This window comes from Nerophis ophidion, linkage group LG07 (assembly GCF_033978795.1).
Source record: "Nerophis ophidion isolate RoL-2023_Sa linkage group LG07, RoL_Noph_v1.0, whole genome shotgun sequence".
Classification (NCBI taxonomy): Eukaryota; Metazoa; Chordata; class Actinopteri; order Syngnathiformes; family Syngnathidae; genus Nerophis; species Nerophis ophidion.
In genome coordinates this window covers 55,008,610-55,031,288 of record NC_084617.1, presented here as the reverse complement: position 1 = coordinate 55,031,288, position 22,679 = coordinate 55,008,610, and the positions used below count along the sequence as shown (strand labels likewise).

Below are 22,679 nucleotides of genomic sequence, written 5' to 3'. Positions count from 1 at the left end.
AGGTGTGGTCAATCTATCATAGCCCAGTCGTTGCTAGCATGCCATGCCGTGTGTTGTTGTTTTTTTGATTGATTGAAACTTTTATTAGTAGATTGCACAGTACATATTCCGTACAATTGACCACAAAATGGTAACACCCCAATAAGTTTTTCAACTTTTTTAAGTCGGGGTCCACGTAAATTAATTCATGGTGCCTCGGTGTGCATTGTTTACACAACGTGCGGTGCGCTACTTATATGTCCGTGTCGTTCGGTTCACCTGCGAACCGAACCGAAACCCCCGTACCGAAACAGTTCAATACAAATACACGTACCGTTACACCCCTAATATATATATATATATGTATGTGTGTGTGTGTTTTCATCTCAAACATGTTATGATGGCAAAATGAACATTGATTACTATTTCAAAAATCCTCGAAAAAATTGTTGCGGAGCAGTTAAATGAACACTTAGCGTCTAACAATCTATGTGAAACCTTTCAATCCGGTTTCAGGGCAAATCACTCCACGGAGACAGCCCTCGCAAAAATGACTAATGATCTATTGCTAACGATGGATTCTGATGCGTCATCTATGTTGCTGCTCCTCGATCTTAGCGCTGCTTTCGATACCGTCGATCATAACATTTTATTAGAACGTATCAAAACACGAATTGGTATGTCAGACTTAGCCCTGTCTTGGTTTAACTCTTATCTTACTGATAGGATGCAGTGTGTCTCCCATAACAATGTGACCTCGGACTACGTTAAGGTAACGTGTGGAGTTCCCCAGGGTTCGGTCCTTGGCCCTACACTCTTCAGCATCTACATGCTGCCGCTAGGTGACATCATACGCAAATACGGTATTAGCTTTCACTGTTATGCTGATGACACCCAACTCTACATGCCCCTAAAGCTGACCAACACGCCGGATTGTAGTCAGCTGGAGGCATGTCTTAATGAAATTAAACAATGGATGTCCGCTAACTTTTTGCAACTCAACGCCAAAAAAACGGAAATGCTGATTATCGGTCCTGCCAGACACCGAACTCTATTTAATAATACAACTCTAACATTTGACAACCAAACAATTAAACAAGGCGACACGGTAAAGAATCTGGGTGTTATCTTCGACCCAACTCTCTCCTTTGAGGCACACATTAAAAGCGTTACTAAAACGGCCTTCTTTCATCTCCGTAATATCGCTAAAATTCGCTCCATTCTGTCCACTAAAGACGCTGAGATCATTATCCATGCGTTTGTTACGTCTCGCCTCGACTACTGTAACGTATTATTTTCGGGTCTCCCCATGTCTAGCATTAAAAGATTACAGTTGGTACAAAATGCGGCTGCTAGACTTTTGACAAGAACAAGAAAGTTTGATCACATTACGCCTGTACTGGCTCACCTGCACTGGCTTCCTGTGCACTTAAGATGTGACTTTAAGGTTTTACTACTTACGTATAAAATACTACACGGTCTAGCTCCATCTTATCTTGCCGATTGTATTGTACCATATGTCCCGGCAAGAAATCTGCGTTCAAAGGACTCCGGCTTATTAGTGATTCCCAAAGCCCAAAAAAAGTCTGCGGGCTATAGAGCATTTTCCGTTCGGGCTCCAGTACTCTGGAATGCCCTCCCGGTAACAGTTCGCGATGCCACCTCAGTAGAAGCATTTAAGTCCCACCTTAAAACTCATTTGTATACTCTAGCCTTTAAATAGACTCCCTTTTTAGACCAGTTGATCTGCCGTTTCTTTTCTTTTTCTTCTATGTCCCACTCTCCCATGTGGAGGGGGTCCGGTCCGATCCGGTGGCCATGTACTGCTCGCCTGTGTATCGGCTGGGGACATCTCTGCGCTGCTGGTCCGCCTACGCTTGGGATGGTTTCCTGCTGGCTCCGCTGTGAACGGGACTCTCGCTGCTGTGTCTTGGATCCTCTTTGGACTGGACTCTCGCGACTGTGTTGTATCCATTGTGGATTGAACTTTCAGTATCATGTTAGATCCGCTCGACATCCATTGCTTTCCTCCTCTCTAAGGTTCTCATAGTCATCATTGTCACCGACGTCCCACTGGGTCATTATTGTCACCAATGTCCCACTGGGTGTGAGTTTTCCTACCGAGGATGTCGTGGTGGTTTGTGCAGCCCTTTGAGACACTAGTGATTTAGGGCTATATAAGTAAACATTGATTGATTGATTGATACTATTTTGCATGCAATAAAAGCAGTGAACTGTATTGCATTGTTAAAATTTTACACTGTTGTCATTATGAAGTGTTTTGTCTTTTACTATTGTTTATGTATTGTTGGCAGGTCAAAAACAGCTTAGCTGATTTGCGTGGAGAAACCACCTTTTAAACGGCACCATATAATAATAATCAAAAAAGCACAAGAGACAAGAACTTTGCTTATGCAGTCACACCACACATCACAAAGGGCTGTGAGCGCACCTGTTATTATTAGCACACACAAATTGGCACATTCAACCACGGACGCATTTTACCTGTGCATGTCAGCCTTCAATAATGAAAACGGGCATTTAGGAAATAAAAGACAAAGCCAAATGCAATAATTGACGGCACATTTTAACAAGTATGATTAAATCTTAATTAAGCAAAAACATAATTTATTCGATTACTTGATCGGTATATTCGATAGAGTACTCGCATACTAAAATATTCGATAGCTGCAGCTCTAGTGTTAATATTTTTAAACTGTTAATATCACTCACGATAAATGAATAGAAACATTTACAGTTAATAGATGTGATTGGTATTGGTGAAGGCCAATCTCACTCATGAATGATTGGTATCATAGTCAGCATAAAATCCCGATCAGAACATCCCTAGTTGTATCAATTGAGTTATCATGGAGCATGTTAAAGGGGAACTGCACTTTTTGTTTTAACTTTGCCTACTGTTCAAAATCAATAAGAGAGACAAGAACACACGTCTTTTTTGACAGGTCCTGACTGTTGTTTGTGCTTACGCACCACACAGCAGTTCAGAATACCCACCCTTTTTGGGTACACTCGAGGGAGTACTGGAGAGTGCTCCCCCGGGTGATTCCCTTGTCCTACTGGGGGACTTCAACGCTCATGTTGGCAACGACAGTGAAACCTGGAGAGGCGTGATTGGGAAGAATGGTCGCCCGGATCTAAACCCGAGTGGTGTTTTGTTATTGGACTTTTGTGCTCGTCACGGATTGTCCATAACGAACACCATGTTCAAACATAAGGGTGTCCATATGTGCACTTGGCACCAGGACACCCTAGGCCGCAGTTCCATGATCGACTTTGTAGTTGTGTCATCGGATTTGAGGCCTTATGTTTTGGACACTCGGGTGAAGAGAGGGGCGGAGCTTTCTACCGATCACCACCTGGTGGTGAGTTGGCTGCGATGGTGGGGGAGGATGCCGGACAGACCTGGCAGGCCCAAACGCATTGTGAGGGTCTGCTGGGAACATCTGGCAGAGTCTCCTGTCAGAGGGAGTTTCAATTCACACCTCCGGGAGAACTTTGAACATGTCACGAGGGAGGTGCTGGACATTGAGTCCGAGTGGACCATGTTCTGAACCTCTATTGTCGAGGCGGCTGATTGGAGCTGTGGCCGCAAGGTTGTTGGTGCATGTCGTGGCGGTAATCCCAGAACCCGTTGGTGGACACCAGCAGTGAGGGATGCCGTCAAGCTGAAGAAGGAGTCCTATCGGGTTCTTTTGGCTCATAGGACTCCGGAGGCAGTGGACGGGTACCGACGGGCCAAGCGGTGTGCAGCTTTAGCGGTCGCGGAGGCAAAAACTCGGACATGGGAAGAGTTCAGGGAAGCCATGGAAAAACGACTTCCGGACGGTCTCGAAGCGATTCTGGACCACCATACGCCGCCTCAGGAAGGGGAAGCAGTGCACTATCAACACCGTGTATGGTGCGGATGGTGTTCTGCTGACTTCGACTGCGGATGTTGTGGATCAGTGGAGGGAATACTTCGAAGACCTCCTCAATCCCACCAACACGTCTTCCTTTGAGGAAGCGGTGCCTGGGGAATCTGTGGTGGACTCTCCTATTTCTAGGGCTGAGGTCGCTGAGGTAGTTAAAAAGCTCCTCCGCGGAAAGGCCCCGGGGGTGGATGAGATCCGCCCGGAGTGCCTTAAGGCTCTGGATGCTGTGGGGCTGTCTTGGTTGACAAGACTCTGCAGCATCGCGTGGACATCGGGGGCGGTACCTCTGGATTGGCAGACCGGGGTGGTGGTCCCTCTCTTTAAGAAGGGGGACCGGAGGGTGTGTTCCAACTATCGTGGGATCACACTCCTCAGCCTTCCCGGTAAGGTTTATTCAGGTGTACTGGAGAGGAGGCTTCGCCGGATAGTCGAACCTCGGATTCAGGAGGAACAGTGTGGTTTTCGTCCTGGTCGTGGAACTGTGGACCAGCTCTATACTCTCGGCAGGGTTCTTGAAGGTGCATGGGAGTTTGCCCAACCAGTCTACATGTGCTTTGTGGACTTGGAGAAGGCATTCGACCGTGTCCCTCGGGAAGTCCTGTGGGGAGTGCTCAGAGAGTATGGGATACCGGACTGTCTTATTGTGGCAGTCCGCTCCCTGTATGATCAGTGTCAGAGCTTGGTCCGCATTGCTGGCAGTAAGTCGGACACGTTTCCAGTGAGGGTTGGACTCCGCCAAGGCTGTCCTTTGTCACCGATTCTGTTCATAACTTTTATGGACAGAATTTCTAGGCGCAGCCAAGGCGTTGAGGGGATCCGGTTTGGTGGTCACGGGATTAGGTCTCTGCTTTTTGCAGATGATGTAGTCCTGATGGATTCATCTGGCCGGGATCTTCAGCTCTCACTGGATCGGTTCGCAGCCGAGTGTGAAGCGACCGGAATGAGAATCAGCACCTCCAAGTCCGAGTCCATGGTTCTCGCCCGGAAAAGGGTGGAGTGCCATCTCCGGGTTGGGGAGGAGACCCTGCCCCAAGTGGAGGAGTTCAAGTACCTAGGAGTCTTGTTCATGAGTGGGGGAAGAGTGGATCGTGAGAACGACAGGCGGATCGGTGCGGCGTCTTCAGTAATACGGACGTTGTATCGATCCGTTGTGGTGAAGAAGGAGCTGAGCCGGAAGGCAAAGCTCTCAATTTACCGGTCGATCTACATTCCCATCCTCACCTATGGTCATGAGCTTTGGGTCATGACCGAAAGGATAAGATCACGGGTACAAGCGGCCGAAATGAGTTTCCTCCGCCGGGTGGCGGGGCTCTCCCTTAGAGATAGGGTGAGAAGCTCTGCCATCCGGGAGGAGCTCAACGTAAAGCCGCTGCTCCTCCACATCGAGAGGAGCCAGATGAGGTGGTTCGGGCATCTGGTCAGGATGCCACCCGAACGCCTCCCTAGGGAGGTGTTTAGGGCACGTCCAGCTGGTAGGAGGCCACGGGGAAGACCCAGTACACGTTGGGAAGACTATGTCTCCCGGCTGGCCTGGGAACGCCTCGGGATCCCCCGGGAAGAGCTAGACGAAGTGGCTGGAGAGAGGGAAGTCTGGGTTTCCCTGCTTAGGCTGCTGCCCCCGCGACCCGACCTCGGATAAGCGGAAGATGATGGATGGATGGATGGACGTTGATAACAATATGTAATATGTTCTATATTTACTGTATTTTGGTCATTTTATCATTGCTGGAACTAGTTCTTCGGCGCATTTATATCCGTTGCCATAGCAGTGCACTTCCAACTTCTGGCAACGTGTGTCCGACTTCCATAAACGAGGCGTGTATGTCTTCTAATCATGGCAGACACAGAAACAAAGACAACTATTTTTGGACAAAAATTATGATTCACAACCGTATCTTTTTGAAGCTAAGAGGATGAACTACCGCTTCTAGAAGCAAGCACAAAGGAAGAGTGAGACGTTGGACGGAAGCTAAGAGAGTGAGGTGAAAGTGAATTGAAGCTGCAAAATGTGGAACTTGAAGCCAAGCTATTTCGACAAAATTACATTACTCACCCAGAATCAACAGGAAACATCCCAGATGAACGGAACCAAGCACACAACCGTCAATCGAGTGAGTCACACTTTATATTGATCATGATACCCGCAGCAAACCATGCATGTTATTACAACTACAGTACATGCGCTGTCTGGCTAGCTGTGTACAAACAAAACATTAGATGTGGGCTAATACTTAACAGATATTGTAAAATCGTTAATGTTTTTCAGTCGGTACAGATTGGTATTCTATTACAGTGTTGTGCATTATAAACTCAAACGCATTTCATGCTGACGTAGAAGTTAGCTTATAGCTTGCCGTTGTTAGCTTTTACAGCTTATACAGTAGCACACCAATGTGTTTGTATGCTACAAAAAGAGTTCTTCAGTGTTCGCTCTTACAATAACAATGTTGCCACAGATTACAGAACGTAAAATAAGTATTGTTGATAGTTTTTCAATGCACTTCTAAAGTGATTTAGAGGTATAATTGACTGTTCCTTTTAGCTGCATTGCTAGCCACCAAGAACGAAAAAAAATTTATGTTTAGAGTGCAAAAAAAAAACAAAAAAACTTTTGTCTTGTCCCACAAAATGATTGTAAAAGAGGCACAATTCTCCAAAATAAGTGCAGTTCCATTTTAAGTATGGTAAAAGGGTGAATGTGATATGTAAACATAGATTTGTCATGATCTTGAGGTTCCATAGTGTACTACGTGACGACATTGATAAAATATGAAAAACATACAAATACAACTAAGCATACAATATGTTTTTGATAAATGTGATCTGGTGTAGATATTTGAAGTGTGTTTTGTATGAATTCCAAGTGGATCAGACAGTTATGCGTGAAAGGGAATTCATGGCCTTTGTTCACATGGGTCTAAGGCAGCCAAGTTGGCATGGGGCCTGGACAATAACAACTTTGACCAGTCGGAGTCCGACACAAGCAGAAAAATCAAAATAACTATGTATCATGTGTCCGATGTGTTTATGTTAACAGTTCAGACAAGCTGAATGAGCACCTTAAGAGAGAATTTGAACTTTCAAGCAACCCAAAAAGTAAGAAGTGCGTTAAGGAGTCATTAGAAAGAATTCCCCTTAAGGTAATTGACCCTTCTAATTTAGCGGACATGTGCAACGTTGTATTTCCCTGTAGGCCATTTTTGCTGACAAGTCCTGCATGTTTCCAATGCCAAAGGTTTTAGATACAGGATGTCTGTCATCTCAGTAGTAAGTGAGCATAATTTTGGTATTCAACACTTATAAATTAGCCGTCAAGTAATATAATCCGGTCAGTGTTGAGTTTAAAACAAAAAGTATATGCTTTTAATAATGGAATTAAAAGATAACCTCTAGAGACTATAAATCCATCCATCCATTTTCTACCGCTTGTCCCTCTCTGGGATATCCTTCAATTAACTTTTTACTTCATTCCTAATGCCTCGTTGGATTAAATATACACAAGCTTTGTACTCCGTAGCTCTGACTAATCATTAATAATGCTATGCCAGGGGTCTGCAACCCATGGCTCTGGAGCCGCATGCGGCTCTTTCATGCCTCCAGCCTGGCTCCCTTTGGCTTTGAAAAAAATGAAATAAATAATATTTAATTTTAATTTATTTTATTTTATTTAGTTAGTCTATTTCAATGTAGCCGTTTTTATTTTAGAGTTTGTGATCTTGCAATATTTTGTCTATCGAAATGTGCGTAACACCCCCGATGCGTCACCTTTTGCTGCCAAGCAATTGCACTGTTTTTAGTGGTTAACCCCCAGTAAATTAGCAATGGACAAATCAAAAAGAGAAACATTTCTGATGAAAATAAAAATTTAATGCTACATTTGCAGTTTCATTTGCGTTTATTATTGACGAGGTTGCTTCACCTGTGTGCTTCATATGTGGGGAGAAAATAGCATAAGAACAAAAAAATCAATAATTTCCAGAACAAACATACAGTATTTGCGGAAAAATACTACCAAGCGGGAGATGACCGAAAAAGAGCAATTTCGGAACTGCTGCGGAAAGCTGATCAAACCAAAAATACTTGCTATGTCATATTCTGACTAGTGTTTGATTTCATAAATATTATAGCTTAAATGTAATGAAACTAAAATTAGTGTTATTGTCATTTTAGGGCTCAAACAGAGTTCGCGGCTCTAGGTGGGTTAACTTTGGTGGGAAATGGGCTCAAATGGCTCTTTGTATGCTGAAGGTTGCCGACTCCTGTGCTAGGCTATTAATACCGTGCTTGGGCACACTCTTAAATCTGGATCGTTTGACTAATGTTGACGCTCAATAACGAAACACTTCCCTGTATTGTTGGAAGAGGTGGACCTAGGCTCAAACAGAAAGCATATGCACAGATGACACACTAGGATGTATAATAAGTGTGATCAACTTCATGCTATTTTGGCAAAATAGAACTCCCACCCCACAATCATCCATAGGAGATTAGGGTGAATGATTACATTTAACATCTCAAAAATATAGTAAAATTCTAGTCCTGGGTGAATGATATATCGTCCCACAAATCATTGCCGATATAAATTATTATTGTCAGAGTTATTTAAAACCAAATGAAGCACTAATATAACTAAGACCGAGGTGTCCGCATACTGAAAAATGTAACACTACAAATGGTACATTTTGTACTTAAAAGAGGCTGGTATGAGTATATGCTAAACTATTTGAAAGATATCATTATATTGTAGCTTTTGTATTATAGGTGAGAAAGCAAATGATTGTTAGTGTTATATCTGATATACCTCAATAATAATAAATACATTTATAGTCAGAACATGTCAAGGGCCAATAAAAAAAATTGCTGCGAGCCGAAAATGGTCTGTGGGCCGCACATTGAACACCACTGCCCTAACACATAATAATGCAAGCAATCCTTTTAAAAGCAATAAACTTATTTTTTGCCATCGTAATTGGAAGGTCAACTTTTAACTATCCCAAATAAGTAAACCATACAAATAAGGCTTGGCAATATATCGATATACTCGCTATATCGTGGGGGTGTCTCTGTGCGATATAGAAAATGACTTTATCGTGATATTGGAGTATACGTTCTCACGCAGTTGCTTTTAGCTGCAGGCATTACACTACAGGCTTTTCCCACTCTGTTGTCTCTCCTTCTCACAGACAGACAAGCGCACATTTTTACACACGTCACATACTGTCACGTCATACGTCACATATGTATACGCCCTCGCGGACGGAGCAGAAAGGTAGCGGCAGGGGTTACGTTAGCTGTGATGCTAGCGGTAATACGAGAGAAAGAAGGTTCGAAACTGGTAACAATTGAATGAAGAATTAATTCCCAAGAAAAACAGCAGGGGGTCCATCGTATGGCGGTGGTTTGGCTTCAAGTGGGAATGTGTCAAACAGACAACCGTAATTTGTCAAGTGTGGTGCTAAAGCATTGCTACAAAAAGTAGCATTACTGCTAATATGTAGCATCATTTGAAAAGTCACCTGCTAGAGAATGAAAAGTGTTTACTCCGAATGTCAACATTTCCATTCAGTGCAACACGCCCACAAACTCATGCACTAAAGTGCACTTTATTAGTTTTAAACTATTGTAGTTGCAATCTGTACAAAAAGTACACTTTAATTTAGTGTTGTTTTGATATGTCATCTTAGTGACATCTTGCACAAAAGTGTACTCATAGCTTGTTTTAAAATGTCTCTGACAATCTTGCACTTTCTGTTTTTGTTTGTGCCACTGCTCAATAACTGTTTAATAAATACAGTTTTGGTCAATTGACTTAGTTGTGATTTCCTTCACTGCATGAAAGTTTAAAATGAGCATTTATTAATGCAGTATGAACAAGAATGTTATAATGTAGACACATAGAATCATCATACTGGTGTGATTATATGAATCAAGTGTTAATTCAAGGCTAAGGCAAAATATCGAGATATATATTGTGTATCTCGATATAGCCTACAAATATTGAGATATTAAAAAAAGGCCATATCGCCCAGCCCTATATACAAATAACATTAACAATGTTGGGAAAAAATAGAAAAACTGAGTTGTGTGGTATGTTTTGTTGTCTTTTTTGTTGCAATCACTTTCCAACAAATTTGACATACTTTTCCCACACTGGGACATCTGGCATTGTACTAATGTTTTTTCCTCCTCTTTTTTTATGTTCTCTTGTTGTGCTTCTCACGAGCCACTAACGAGGCTTTGTCGCTGCTCCCTATGTGCGTAAGCTTGCGGTCCCACCTTTCCCATCAGAGAAAGAATTTGGATGAATGACAAGAGGGTTAACTTCTTTCATTTGATTGTGCTATTGAAAAACAAGCGCAGAGTGATGCGCAGAGTGAAACTTCTTGCACCCTGTTTGAAAGCAACACACACACACACACACACACACACACTCACACACGACAATCCAATCAAAAATTATTGAGTTCATTTTCATTTATCGTTCGATTAATTGAATATCCGTCTTGCATAAGAAATTTATAGACAAACTGGCAATAAAACCCTCAATTAATCTTCAACACAAAACACAGTGCTACTATTCTGGCTAAGCTCAACACGAAAACAAGTTTATCAGCGAGCCTCCATTCCTGTCTCCTCAACTACAAAACATCTGCTGCTATGTTGGGGAGTTAATACTCCACTTCCTCATTAAGCAAAACAGAACAGCATGATCAAGTCTTACAAACTGATGGCTGAGATGAAAACCACTGTTTAGAAAGACAGATAGAGATGCATACAAGAGTTATTGTGGTTCTCACCTGCATGTTTGTGGTGAGGATGCACTTTTTGGCCCTGCTGAGAGCTCCCTTGCTGTAGGAAGAGTGCAGCACCTTTCACCATGAAGAAGCTCTCACTCAAGCTGTAAAGTAAAATCACTTATGATCATCAGATGTTACAGATCAACCTTGCAGGTCTTTCTAGATATGATTCTCTATATCAGCCTTTTGCAGACATAGACTTCGGCTGCCTAATAATGTCATAGTATGCTGTACATATGCTATTCTCAAGCTAGCACAAATTGCTTTGCTGTGTTCTTTATATACCAATTTTCAATCAAAACATTATATTTTTTTTAAAGTTTGGGAAATTATCTAATTTTACTTGGTATATATGGAAAAGATTGTTTATTTACTTGAAATGTGGTCATCTATCTATGCCAGCAATACATTGTAACATCCAGAACAAGAAAACCCTTTCACTGGTTGGCAGAAGGTACGTATATCCCTTGGGTGCCGTTCATTCAACATTTTTATTTGGTGTTGTGCCGTGGCCCAACACATTTTTCTGATGTGCCTTGAAGTGAAGTGATTTATATTCATATTGCGCTTTTTTCTCGCAACTCAAAGCTCTTTACATAGTAAAACCCATTATCTACATATTTAAAGCTACATTTAAAACAGTGTGGGTGGCACTGGGAGCAGGTGGTCAAGTGTTTTGCCCAAGGAGTGACCTGAACCTTCAATTTGCTGGCACAGCCGCTTTACCAATCGAACCACACCACCCTTGCTTGACTCAACAAAGGTTGAGAAACACAACAACATAGACAACAAAAATGTCTAAGTCAGTTACAGAAAAAAATGGATCAGACAAATAAAATTCAATAAATTTTTGTATTTTAAACCAAAATAAGTTTTTTTTAATGAGAGCATTCTTTTCTGGGTTAATTAAAACATTCCCGAAAACTTTTAACATTTTAAATGAATAAAAACAAACCTGAAAACTAAAACTTTCAGAGCTTCAAGCACAATTCAATGAATAAGGCCCATTTAGATTCAGAAGTAGGGCATGAGGTAGGCTGATGACATAAAAATCATTTTGAGCATAAATCAAAATTCTGTGTTACTGGTGAAATATCACACAGGCAGAGAAAAAATGCCTAAAGATAACTACAGTCTTTCATGGCGTTTCATTGTCCTCTCTCAGCACATCAATAGTAACCGAGTAAGTGAGCAGGAGCAAATAACAGTTCACACCTACCAGTATAAAAACTCAAGGCCTTTTTAGGTTTGGCTTAAGAGTTGTCTACTGCAATAAAAGTGAAGTAGTAGTTAGTGAAGTATTTCCCCCAGACTGACTTCAGTCTTTGCATTTGTTTGAAAATCAATGGCAGAAAGATGGTATCCACCCACTGTGCAGGCAAACCATGACATCATTAGGAAAGTGCAGAACTGCTGAAAGACAGGTTCACACAGTAATGCAGGAATTACGAATGACTGGTGTATAAACACAGTTGAAAGATGTTGTCATTCAACTCAGAGACTGTTAATATTCAAACTTAACAGTCATAAAAACAACTGCCTGCCTACTGTACTCTTGGTCATTGAGACACTGTGGCCTGCAGAGTTGTACAGAGTTGACAAAACTGACAAATATGGTGCAATGCACTTTTCTCTAGTAAAGACAATGTGGCGGTAATTTTAGTCTATTACAACACCATCACAATTAAAAGGCAATTAAAAAGTATATGCACTTAATTATTGAGACAACTGCCCACTACAAAAATGGAAAATTAAAATATGGAAACATTGTTCTGTTGACCTCATTATCCCTTTTCAACCTGCCAGCCATTTTTGCATGTTCATATATAAAGGGCATCCATACAGAATGGTGGGATGAAGTCAACCTAGCAATTTCTGTCTTTGGAAGAAGTAGTAGATCTGTAAAGGGTGGAAAGGTGATGAAAATTCTAAGGGCCCTCTGGCCACTAGGACACACACTGCCACACATACAAAAGCAATAAATGGGGTAGAGGGGCCCCACACCGATATTGTTTCAGGGGGCCTTGAATTCCTAGCAACTACCCTGCCCATGTGTCAAGTAATTCAGCAATGCAGGGACAGATGTGGGTGTGAAGTTTAACCCGGGCTCGCATTTCTCCCACCATGTTGTGTTGAACGCATTTGTCCCTATCTGACAAATGCGTCAGTCATTGGCACAGGACAGTGGTTCTCAACCTTTTTTCGGTGATGTACCCCCTGTAATCATTTTTTTTAATTCAAGTACCCCCTAATCAGAGCAAAGCATTTTCGGTTAAAAAACAGAGATGAAAAAGTAAAAAACAGCACTATGTCATCAGTTTCTGATTTATTAAATTGTATACCACTGCAAAACATTGCTCATTTGTAGTGTTCTTTCTTGAATTATTTGGAAAAAAGATATTAAAAAAAAACTAAAAACTTGTTGAAAAATAAACAAGTCATTCAATTATAAATAAAGATTTCTACACATAGAAGTAATCAACTTAAAGCGCACTCTTTGGGGATTGTAATAGACAGCCATCTGGATTCATGAACATAATTCTAAACATTTCTTCACAAAAAAAGAAATCTTTAACATCAATATTTATAGAACATGTCCACAAAAAATCTACATGTCAACATTGAATATTGCGTTGTTGTATTTTTTTCCCAGTTTATGAACTTACATTCATATTTTGTTAAATCATTATTCAACAAATATATCTATAAAGGATTTTTGAATTGTTGCTATTTTTATAATATTTTAAAAAAAAAATCTCATATACCCCTTGACGTACCTTCAAGTAGCCCCAGGGGTACTCTCTAACAAGAAAAGCAGACCTTTAATCGTAAAGAATTATTTAAAAAAAAAAAAATCTTAAATACACGTTTTTTGTTTCTGCAAGTGGAGGCATAAGCGCAAAGGGAAACTGAGCTTCGTAACATAAATTAAAGTTAACGTAGTGGAAATAATCCGATTCACACACAAAATATCACTTGATCCTCATCCCATTTCTGACAGTTCCTTGAAAGTTTTATCAAAATCGGACCATAACTTCTGTAGTTATGTAGCTCGCTTGCTAGCCAAACTAACTGACTGACTGACAAACTATAATATCTCCTGGCAGAGGTGATTGCTCTCATTAAAAAATGTTTAGTTGCTGTGTGGACATAAAAAGCAATATTCAGCAATACTCTGTTTTGCGTGGTTCTGTGAAAGGCAAATGTGAATAAATGCTGAATATTTTGTCCCTACTCTGTTGTAGCAGTTTTGCAGGATCTCTGTGTAAAAGAGGCAATAAGAGCTATTTATGATTTGTTGGTCTAATTTATTTGGTTTGCTTTGGATTTAATTTGGTGCTGGTGTTTATGTTTGGTGGTTTGGTCATTTTACTACTGGGAGTGGTAATGAGGGGATTTATATATGCGCATAGGTGACTGGGCATTGGGCTTGGGTGACTGGAGGTCACACGTTTTTTCCATTAGCCTCAACCATACCTCCACACTCACCATCCATCAACCTACCGCCCTAATGAAAAGGGATTTATGCATAAATTTTCTGCGATAAATCGAAACATACCCCAAGGGGTTCTTCTGGCTGAATGTTCTTTTTACGAGCATTATGACCTAGATGCTCCGCACCCAGAACATGAACAATTGGATCCATATTTTGTGGCGGTGTCTCTTAAATGATCATGTCAGGAAACAGCAGCACAAGCAGCATGCAATATACTCCGGAAAGTAAAACACAATGTGTACTTAACACGTCTGCAGTAAGTAAGTGAATATTTTTGTTTAAAATACTACGGCAATGTGAGTGATACTAATGGCTCTACTGTGTCAGATAAAATAAAACTATTGTAAATGTTTGTTTAAAATACAATGTTAACAAATAAATAGTAATTCATAGTGAAATGCTCAGCATTTCCCTTAATCAGTTCAATTTCATTTAACTTCCAAATACACTTAAGAACAGGCTAGTGCCAATTTACAAAAACAATGGATATTATTTTGTTAGTATCACAATAAATTCACTCAGAACCAGAGAGAAATACAGTTCCACAGAAATAAAGAATGTGGATGGACACGTTTCAGACAATCACTTTTGTCCTACTGTGCAGATTTAGTTTTAGTCTGTTTGATGTGTCTGATTCATAATCATCCACATTGACGTCCTACTGGGTTGTGAGTTCTTCATTGCCCTTTTGTGGACTCTGAACCGAGGAAGTCATTGTGGCTTGTGCAGCCCTTTGAGCCACTTGTGATTTAGGGCTATATAAATAAACATTGATTGATTGATTGATTAGTATTGCTCTGTTTGATGTGTATAATTTATGCATATATATTTCTATATAATGTGGGCATTGTATATGTAGGGTATTTTATGTGATGAGTCTTAGGAAGGCTGTCAGGATACACATGGCTGAAGCAGCACGAGCTAGAGTAGAATGGGCTCTGTAGTGTGGACACATTCCTGCTGCTTATTCTTCCTACGTCAACACAAAGGTGATGACCAGGAGGGAAACATTTATTCTCACAAAGATAATAATAATAATAATAAAATACACAAACAAGATAATCTTCATATTACAGGCGCATCTTAACTACAGTGCATGCTGCTATCGCCTCACTCAAAAACACACAGAGGCATTATCAGGTAGCCAAATGGACAGACAGCAAAAACTAAAATCATCAATGGCGACATTAGCTCAGTCTTGAGTCATCCTTCCTCACAATCTACTATAAGTCTTTGTGATGGTTCCATTGCACCTATTTGCTTTAACAGTATACCAAGTTGCGAAACACAGCAATTTTCCTTCCTACCCAATTACTAAAACCTCAGCTATTGTTACCTTGTCAAGTCTTGCCAATACTTGTTTTTCATATTTAAGTTTTACATAATAACCAGCCCACAAAAAAGCCAAAAAAAAACAAAAAACATAGCAAATCTGTGTTGTTAGGCTTAGTTAGTGACAGAAGTGTTAAGTTAGTTTATAAATTATTTACTTTTGAGTCTGGACACTACAGCATAACTAATGTTAAACTATTTTAAATATCATATTAAAACTTGAGACAGAAACAGAAATGTTGATTTTAAACTCAAGTCATTATGACTGAGCCTTGCTTGCATGTTTGTCAGTGTGACAAATAAGTAAGTGATGTTAGGTGCCAGTTTAAAGAGCATTAACTTCACTCACATGCACTGTATCTCACTCTGGGTCAACACAGCATTCTCCACAAAATATGGTAGCATCTTCATCACAACCTCCTGAATGGGTTTTTACAACCAGATGCATCCTCTTCGATCCACATGTCACTTCCTCTTCATCAGGCTTTAGGAAAAATGTCCGTTGGGTCTAGGTTTGGACCGGGTCTATTGAATGACAGACAGTTTGGACTTATCTGTGCCGCTCAGAGCTGAACTCCTAAGACTCCACCGCCTCTGCTGCCCCCTCCCTCCCTCTGAGCATGTGTGTGTGTGTGTGTGTATGTGTGTGTGTGTCTCCAACTGGATGAAAAAGCTGCAGTTTCCAACCGCCGTGTGAAGCCAACACTACAGTGCTTGTTTAACCTGCCTGTCCGTGACAACATCTGACAACTAATAAATGAGGTTTTCATTCAAAGATAGCAAACATACATTGGTTTAGAAAAAACAGACAGGTTTTCATTATTGAAGATATTTTATAAACACATTAACATATATTCCCTTTACTTTTGAGTCTCTTTGCGCATGCCAATTGTTTTTCAAAAAATGTAGCTAATTAATCCACAGCATCCCTGTGCTTAATCAGATTATATAGTTTAGTTTTTCACAACACGTGTATGAACACAAAAAGAAGAATGCCATCTTTATCCGTCAACAGTGATGGTGCCAGCTAAGTATGCTTCATTCCGGACAAATTAAAATCTGAAAGGACGCAGGAAAAGTGCTATTTATTCATAAATTTTCCCATGAAAAATATAAGGGGGACAATTTGCGTTTAAAATCACAGTAACTAGCAAAAGAAACCTTGTTGTCAGCAGGCTGTTAAAGAGCCGATTTAACTTGTGCTTTAATGTGCGTTTCTACACTTGTTTGGCGACCTGTTATTCTATTTCATGATGGATCGACCCCGAAAGGGACAAGCTGTACAAAATGGATGGATGAAAAGATTGTAAGATGTTCTTATTGGTTACATTCACCTTGTCTATATTGCTATTTCAATAATTGTTTTGGTTTACATCATAACAAAACAGATGAATGAGTTTCATGCTACAATTGAAGAAAAATAGAAAAACTTTTTATTTTTTAAATTGGGGACCCATGGAATTTCCTGGGGTCAAACTCTACACACCACCAGGGACACACTACAATGAAAACATATCAACATCACTGCCTGTTAACAATTGCATTTCAAAATAAGGGAAATTTCTTGGGTAAAAGGGGAGAATTAGGAAAACACAAATCCTCTGGCAGAAAACGAGATGATTGACAGGTATGCATCTCATGAGTCGACAAGATTGGACAGTAGTGTTTCCTCAAATCTTAAAGCTTGGCCAAAGTGTGGAAGGCAAGAGCGGTGAGAACTGGCAATCACCCAAAACTCTCAAATCTCATTATACAATGGCTTATAAGGATGGGATTATCTGTTGTCTCCACTGGCCACCTCTAACTCACAGGTACTCAAAAAAGTTTCATAGAGCAACAAAAATCATCCTTGAACATATGCAAACACAGCTAAAAATTATATTCAATGATCCTTTATTGTGACTACAGTAACTCAACACAAGCACACATTTTCTTCCATTGTTGGTCTGTAATAATAGAACTGCTTATTTCACTGCCACTGATAGCTGCAACATGTTTAGGTTGGCCTACCAATGTCATTATTATCAAAGTCAGGCCCAAACAACAAGCTAAATAGTCCTCCTAAGCAGTGATTTAGCTGTCCCTCAACAAACTGCTATCCAAGCACTGTCCAAGATCAGAACAATCAGATCTTAAAAATAAATACTTCTGACAAATACAAGCCACACTTCTTAACATGCATGTACTAGTGGTTTAATTGCATGACTTAGCACAAGAGTATTTGTGCAATGGTTGCAATCTTGAGGCAAGACAGGACTTGCATCCTGTATAGACTACTGCCTGTGTGTTGCTCTGGGTCAATGCAGAGACAGTTGCAAACCTTACTGCACAACAATGACACATTCATCTTGAGGCAATGATTGTTCTAGGTATTCAAAATTAGTTAATAAAGTTTACAAACCTTACAAAAATGTAACTACGAATGAATAGTATCAGGAACATTTGAACTGAAGACCATTTAATTGTCAACTATTTCTTTTGAGTTATTGCAAGTCAACAAATCCCTTAAATGTACAACCTCTATGCCTTTGTCTAACATTAATCTCCTTTTAAAACTGCCCTATGTAGGATTAGGATTGTATATTTATTTTTACCCCAATGAATCACTTTGTCACAACTTGTAGGAACAAATCTCTTTTTCAAATCGAAGAAAGTGCCTGAAGGCTACAATTGCTGTCAGAATAAATGCAACAAGTCTTGCTAATAGTATGATAAAACATACAGTATGTAAATTTTAGTCCTGAAAATAGAAAAAGTCAAACATAAAAGACAATTGAGTACTTGTCAAAATATTGGACTTGGGCGTTCTTTAAAAAGGTGACTTATTTGTCTTGCATCATCAGGCTGGCACTCCAAATAATGTGTTTTAAGATGAGTACCCGGTGAATACAGCTTTAAACTGAGTATAACTCTGCATTATCCAAATTGATTTGGAAGACAAATTATCAAGTCAATACAGTGTCCTTTCAAGGTTGCGTCAATTGCGTCAAATCGGCCGATACTAATCGGCCGATTTCCATGACAAGTTATGTGATCAACTACTGCAGATTAATGCCTTTCAATGCCGATCACAGAAGCCAATCCCCTCTAGCTCATACTCCCTTTTTTTGGTTACCCGACTGACAGAACCAGATAGCAGCTTGTTGTGATGAAATTAGTAAAATAACAAAAACATTAATAAAAGCAAAAGCACGTTGACTAAAACAATGACGAAATTAATTGACAATTTAGTCAACGAATAGAAACCAGACGAAAAAAATGACATACAAAATCTAATCATATTTCATTTCGTCTGTGGGTGGGTTGGAGAAAATAGCCAATCACAGTTGCATGTGGGAGAGAGTCAGGTGGAAAAGCACAAAGGGTTCCAATCAGAGTTAACGCATTTAAAAATTTCCACTTTTTTGATTTTTCACCCGGAAAACAAGAGGCGATACAAGACATCAATACAATATGGAAAGAAACAGAAGAAGACATATGGCCGCACTTCCCCTTTTGCCGCGGTAGACAACAAAACCACTTGTAAACCCTCTGGCTCCATTTTCTGTGGTAAAAATACAACCGAAAATGAAGCGCCATCTGCAGACTAACCATCAGGACATTTTCGCAACAGTAAGTAGGCCGAAGATAATATTTCGAAATAACTCATAATGTACTGAATTACTGTTCCTATTAAAGACGGTATAGCAGGAGTCCGAAAAATGATGCCGCGATTTTACCCACCAATTCAATAAGATACCTTCCATTCATCCATCCATCCATCATCTTCCGCTTATCCGAGGTCGGGTCGCGGGGGCAACAGCCTAAGCAGGGAAACCCAGACTTCCCTCTCCCCAGCCACTTCGTCTAACTCTTCCCGGGGGATCCCGAGGCGTTCCCAGGCCAGCCGAGAGACATAGTCTTCCCAACGTGTCCTGGGTCTTCCCCGTGGCCTCCTACCGGTTGGACGTGCCCTAAACACCTCCCTAGGGAGGCGTTCGGGTGGCATCCTGACCAGATGCCCGAACCACCTCATCTGGCTCCTCTCGATGTGAAGGAGCAGCGGCTTTACTTTGAGTTCCTCCCGGATGGCAGAGCTTCTCACCCTATCTCTAAGGGAGAGCCCTGCCAAACGGCGGAGGAAACTCATTTCGGCCGCTTGTACCCGTGATCTTATCCTTTCGGTCATGACCCAAAGCTCATGACCATAGGTGAGGATGGGAACGTAGATCGACCGGTAAATTGAGAGCTTTGCCTTCCGGCTCAGCTCCTTCTTCACCACAACGGATCGGTACAACGTCCGCATTACTGAAGACGCCACACCGATCCGCCTGTCGATCTCACGATCCACTCTTCCCTCACTCGTGAACAAGACTCCTAGGTATTTGAACTCCTCCACTTGGGGCAGGGTCTCCTCCCCAACCCGGATATGGCATTCCACCCTTTTCCGGGCGAGAACCATGGACTCTGACTTGGAGGTGCTGATTCTCATTCCGGTCGCTTCACACTCGGCTGCGAACCGATCCAGCGAGAGCTGAAGATCCCGGTCAGATGAAGCCATCAGGACCACATCATCTGCAAAAAGCAGAGACCTAATCCTGCGGTTACCAAACCGGAACCCCTCAACACCTTGACTGCGCCTAGAAATTCTGTCCATAAAAGTTATGAACAGAATCGGTGACAAAGGACAGCCTTGGCGGAGTCCAACCCTCACTGGAAATGTGTTCGACTTACTGCCGGCAATGCGGACCAAGCTCTGGCACTGATCGTACAGGGAGCGGACCCCCACAATAAGACAGTCCGTTACCCCATACTCTCTGAGCACTCCCCACAGGACTTCCCGAGGGACACGGTCGAATGCCTTCTACAAGTCCACAAAGCACATGTAGACTGGTTGGGCAAACTCCCATGCACCCTCAAGAACCCTGCCGGGAGTATAGAGCTGGTCCACAGTTCCACGACCAGGACGAAAACCACACTGTTCCTCCTGAATCCGAGGTTCGACTATCCGACGTAGCCTCCTCTCCAGTACACCTGAATAAACCTTACCTGAGGAGTGTGATCCCACGATAGTTGAAACACACCCTCCGGTCCACCTTCTTAAAGAGAGGAACCACCACCACGGTCTGCCAATCCAGAGGCACCGCCCCCGATGTCCACGCGATGCTGCAAAGTCTTGTCAACCAAGACAGCCCCACAGCATCCAGAGCCTTAAGGTACTCCGGGCGGATCTCGTCCACCCCTGGGGCCTTGCCACCGAGGAGCTTTTTAACTACCTCAGCGACCTCAGCCCCAGAAATAGGAGAGTCCACCACAGATTCCCCAGGCACTGCTTGCTCATAGTGTTGGTGGGATTGAGGAGGTCTTCGAAGTATTCCTTCCACCTATCCACAACATCCGCAGTTGAGGTCAGCAGAACACCATCCGCACCATACACGGTGTTGATAGTGCACTGCTTCCCCTTCCTGAGGCGGCGTATGGTGGTCCAGAATCGCTTCAAAGCCGTCCGGAAGTCGTTTTCCATGGCTTCCCCGAACTCCTCCCATGTCCGAGTTTTTGCCTCCGCGACCGCTGAAGCTGCACACCGCTTGGCCTGTCGGTACCTGTCCACTGCCTCCGGAGTCCTATGAGCCAAAAGGACCCGATAGGACTCCTTCAGCTTGACGGCATCCCTCACCGCTGGTGTCCACCAAGGGGTTTTAGGATTGCCGCCCCGACAGGCACCAACTACCTTGCGGCCACAGCTCCGATCTGCCGCCTCGACAATAGAGGTGCGGAACATGGTCCACTCGGACTCAATGTCCAGCACCTCCCTCGTGACATGTTCAAAGTTCTTCCGGAGGTGGGAATTGAAACTTTGTCTGACAGGAGACTCTGCCAGACGTTCCCAGCAGACCCTCACAATGCGTTTGGGCCTCCCAGGTCTGTCCGGCATCCTCCCCCACCATCGCAGCCAACTCACCACCAGGTGGTGATCGGTAGAAAGCTCCGCCCCTCTCTTCACCCGAGTGTCCAAAACATGAGGCCGCAAATCCGATGACACAACTACAAAGTCGATCATGGAACTGCGGCCTAGGGTGTCCTGGTGCCAAGTGCACATATGGACACCCTTATGTTTGAACATGGTATTTGTTATGGACAAACTGTGACGAGCACAGAAGTCCAATAACAAAACACCACTTGGGTTCAGATCCGGGCGGCCATTCTTCCCAATCACGCCTCTCCAGGTTTCACTGTCGTTGCCAACGTGAGCGTTGAAATCTCCCAGTAGGACAAGGGAATCACCCGGGGGAGCACTTTCCAGTACTCCCTCGAGTGTACCCAAAAAGGGTTGGTACTCTGAACTGCTGTTTGGTGCGTAAGCACAAACAACAGTCAGGACCCGTCCCCCCACCCGAAGGCGGAGGGAGGCTACCCTTTCGTCCACCGGGTTGAACTCCAATAATAAGATACCTGTACAGTGCAATTTATGATTCTCTCGCCACTCTGTTCAGCTATTAATTGCACAACTTGACAACACAAAAGAGAATGTCTGTCATTTTTCGAGCTTACACAAAGAAAGACAGCCATGTGAGACATATATACATTAGTTTATAACTTGCTGTATTTACACGACAGTGGCCAAGAAGACGTCCATTATCATGGACTCAGTGTAGTTATACACAATATAGAATAAAACTAGGGGTGTAACGGTACGTGTATTTGTAGCGAACCGTTTCTGTACGGGGGTTTCGGTTCGGCACGCGGGCGTACCGAAAGAGTTCGGAAGCAGAAGTCTTCACATGCTGCTCTGCTTTCTGCCTCTGTCTCTGCCTCATTGTCCCGCCCACACAACCATCTGATTGGTTACATACAAAGCCAATCAGCAGTGCGTATTCAGAGCGATGTAACAGCCAATCAGCAGTGCGTATCCAGACTTCAGAGCTATGTAGTCAATCCTTCAGCATCGAGCAGAGATATTCGTTTAGCAGGGGAGGAGCGGACTCTACCCAAATTATACTAAACACTTCCCAGTCACAACTATTACAAACATCACTATGAGCCCGTTGACTTTTAGAAACTGCAGCTCAGCTCGCTCACAGTATAGGCTTGAGATGAAGGCTAATTAGCTTTTAGCGTAACGTTAGCTCATTTTGCTGTGTGTGTGTGTGTGTGTTAGGG

General features: G+C 42.2%; 1 protein-coding gene across 3 annotated transcripts in view; it reads right to left on the bottom strand.

Moving 5' to 3' along the window:
* Window positions 1–22,679, bottom strand: part of ssh1a (slingshot protein phosphatase 1a) — a 52,989-nt gene that overhangs the window by 17,457 nt on the left and 12,853 nt on the right. Inside the window, exons 1-2 of one of the 3 annotated variants that reach the window (XM_061906550.1) lie at window positions 15,889–16,337; window positions 10,712–10,812 (exon numbers count right to left, since the gene is read on the bottom strand). In XM_061906550.1, the coding sequence (XP_061762534.1) occupies window positions 10,712–10,812; window positions 15,889–15,950 (163 nt within the window). In that variant the 5' untranslated portion in view covers window positions 15,951–16,337. Of the gene's footprint in view, window positions 1–10,711; window positions 10,813–15,888; window positions 16,338–22,679 lie in introns of those variants that run through there. The other 2 variants (XM_061906549.1, XM_061906551.1) reach the window with 2 other exon arrangements.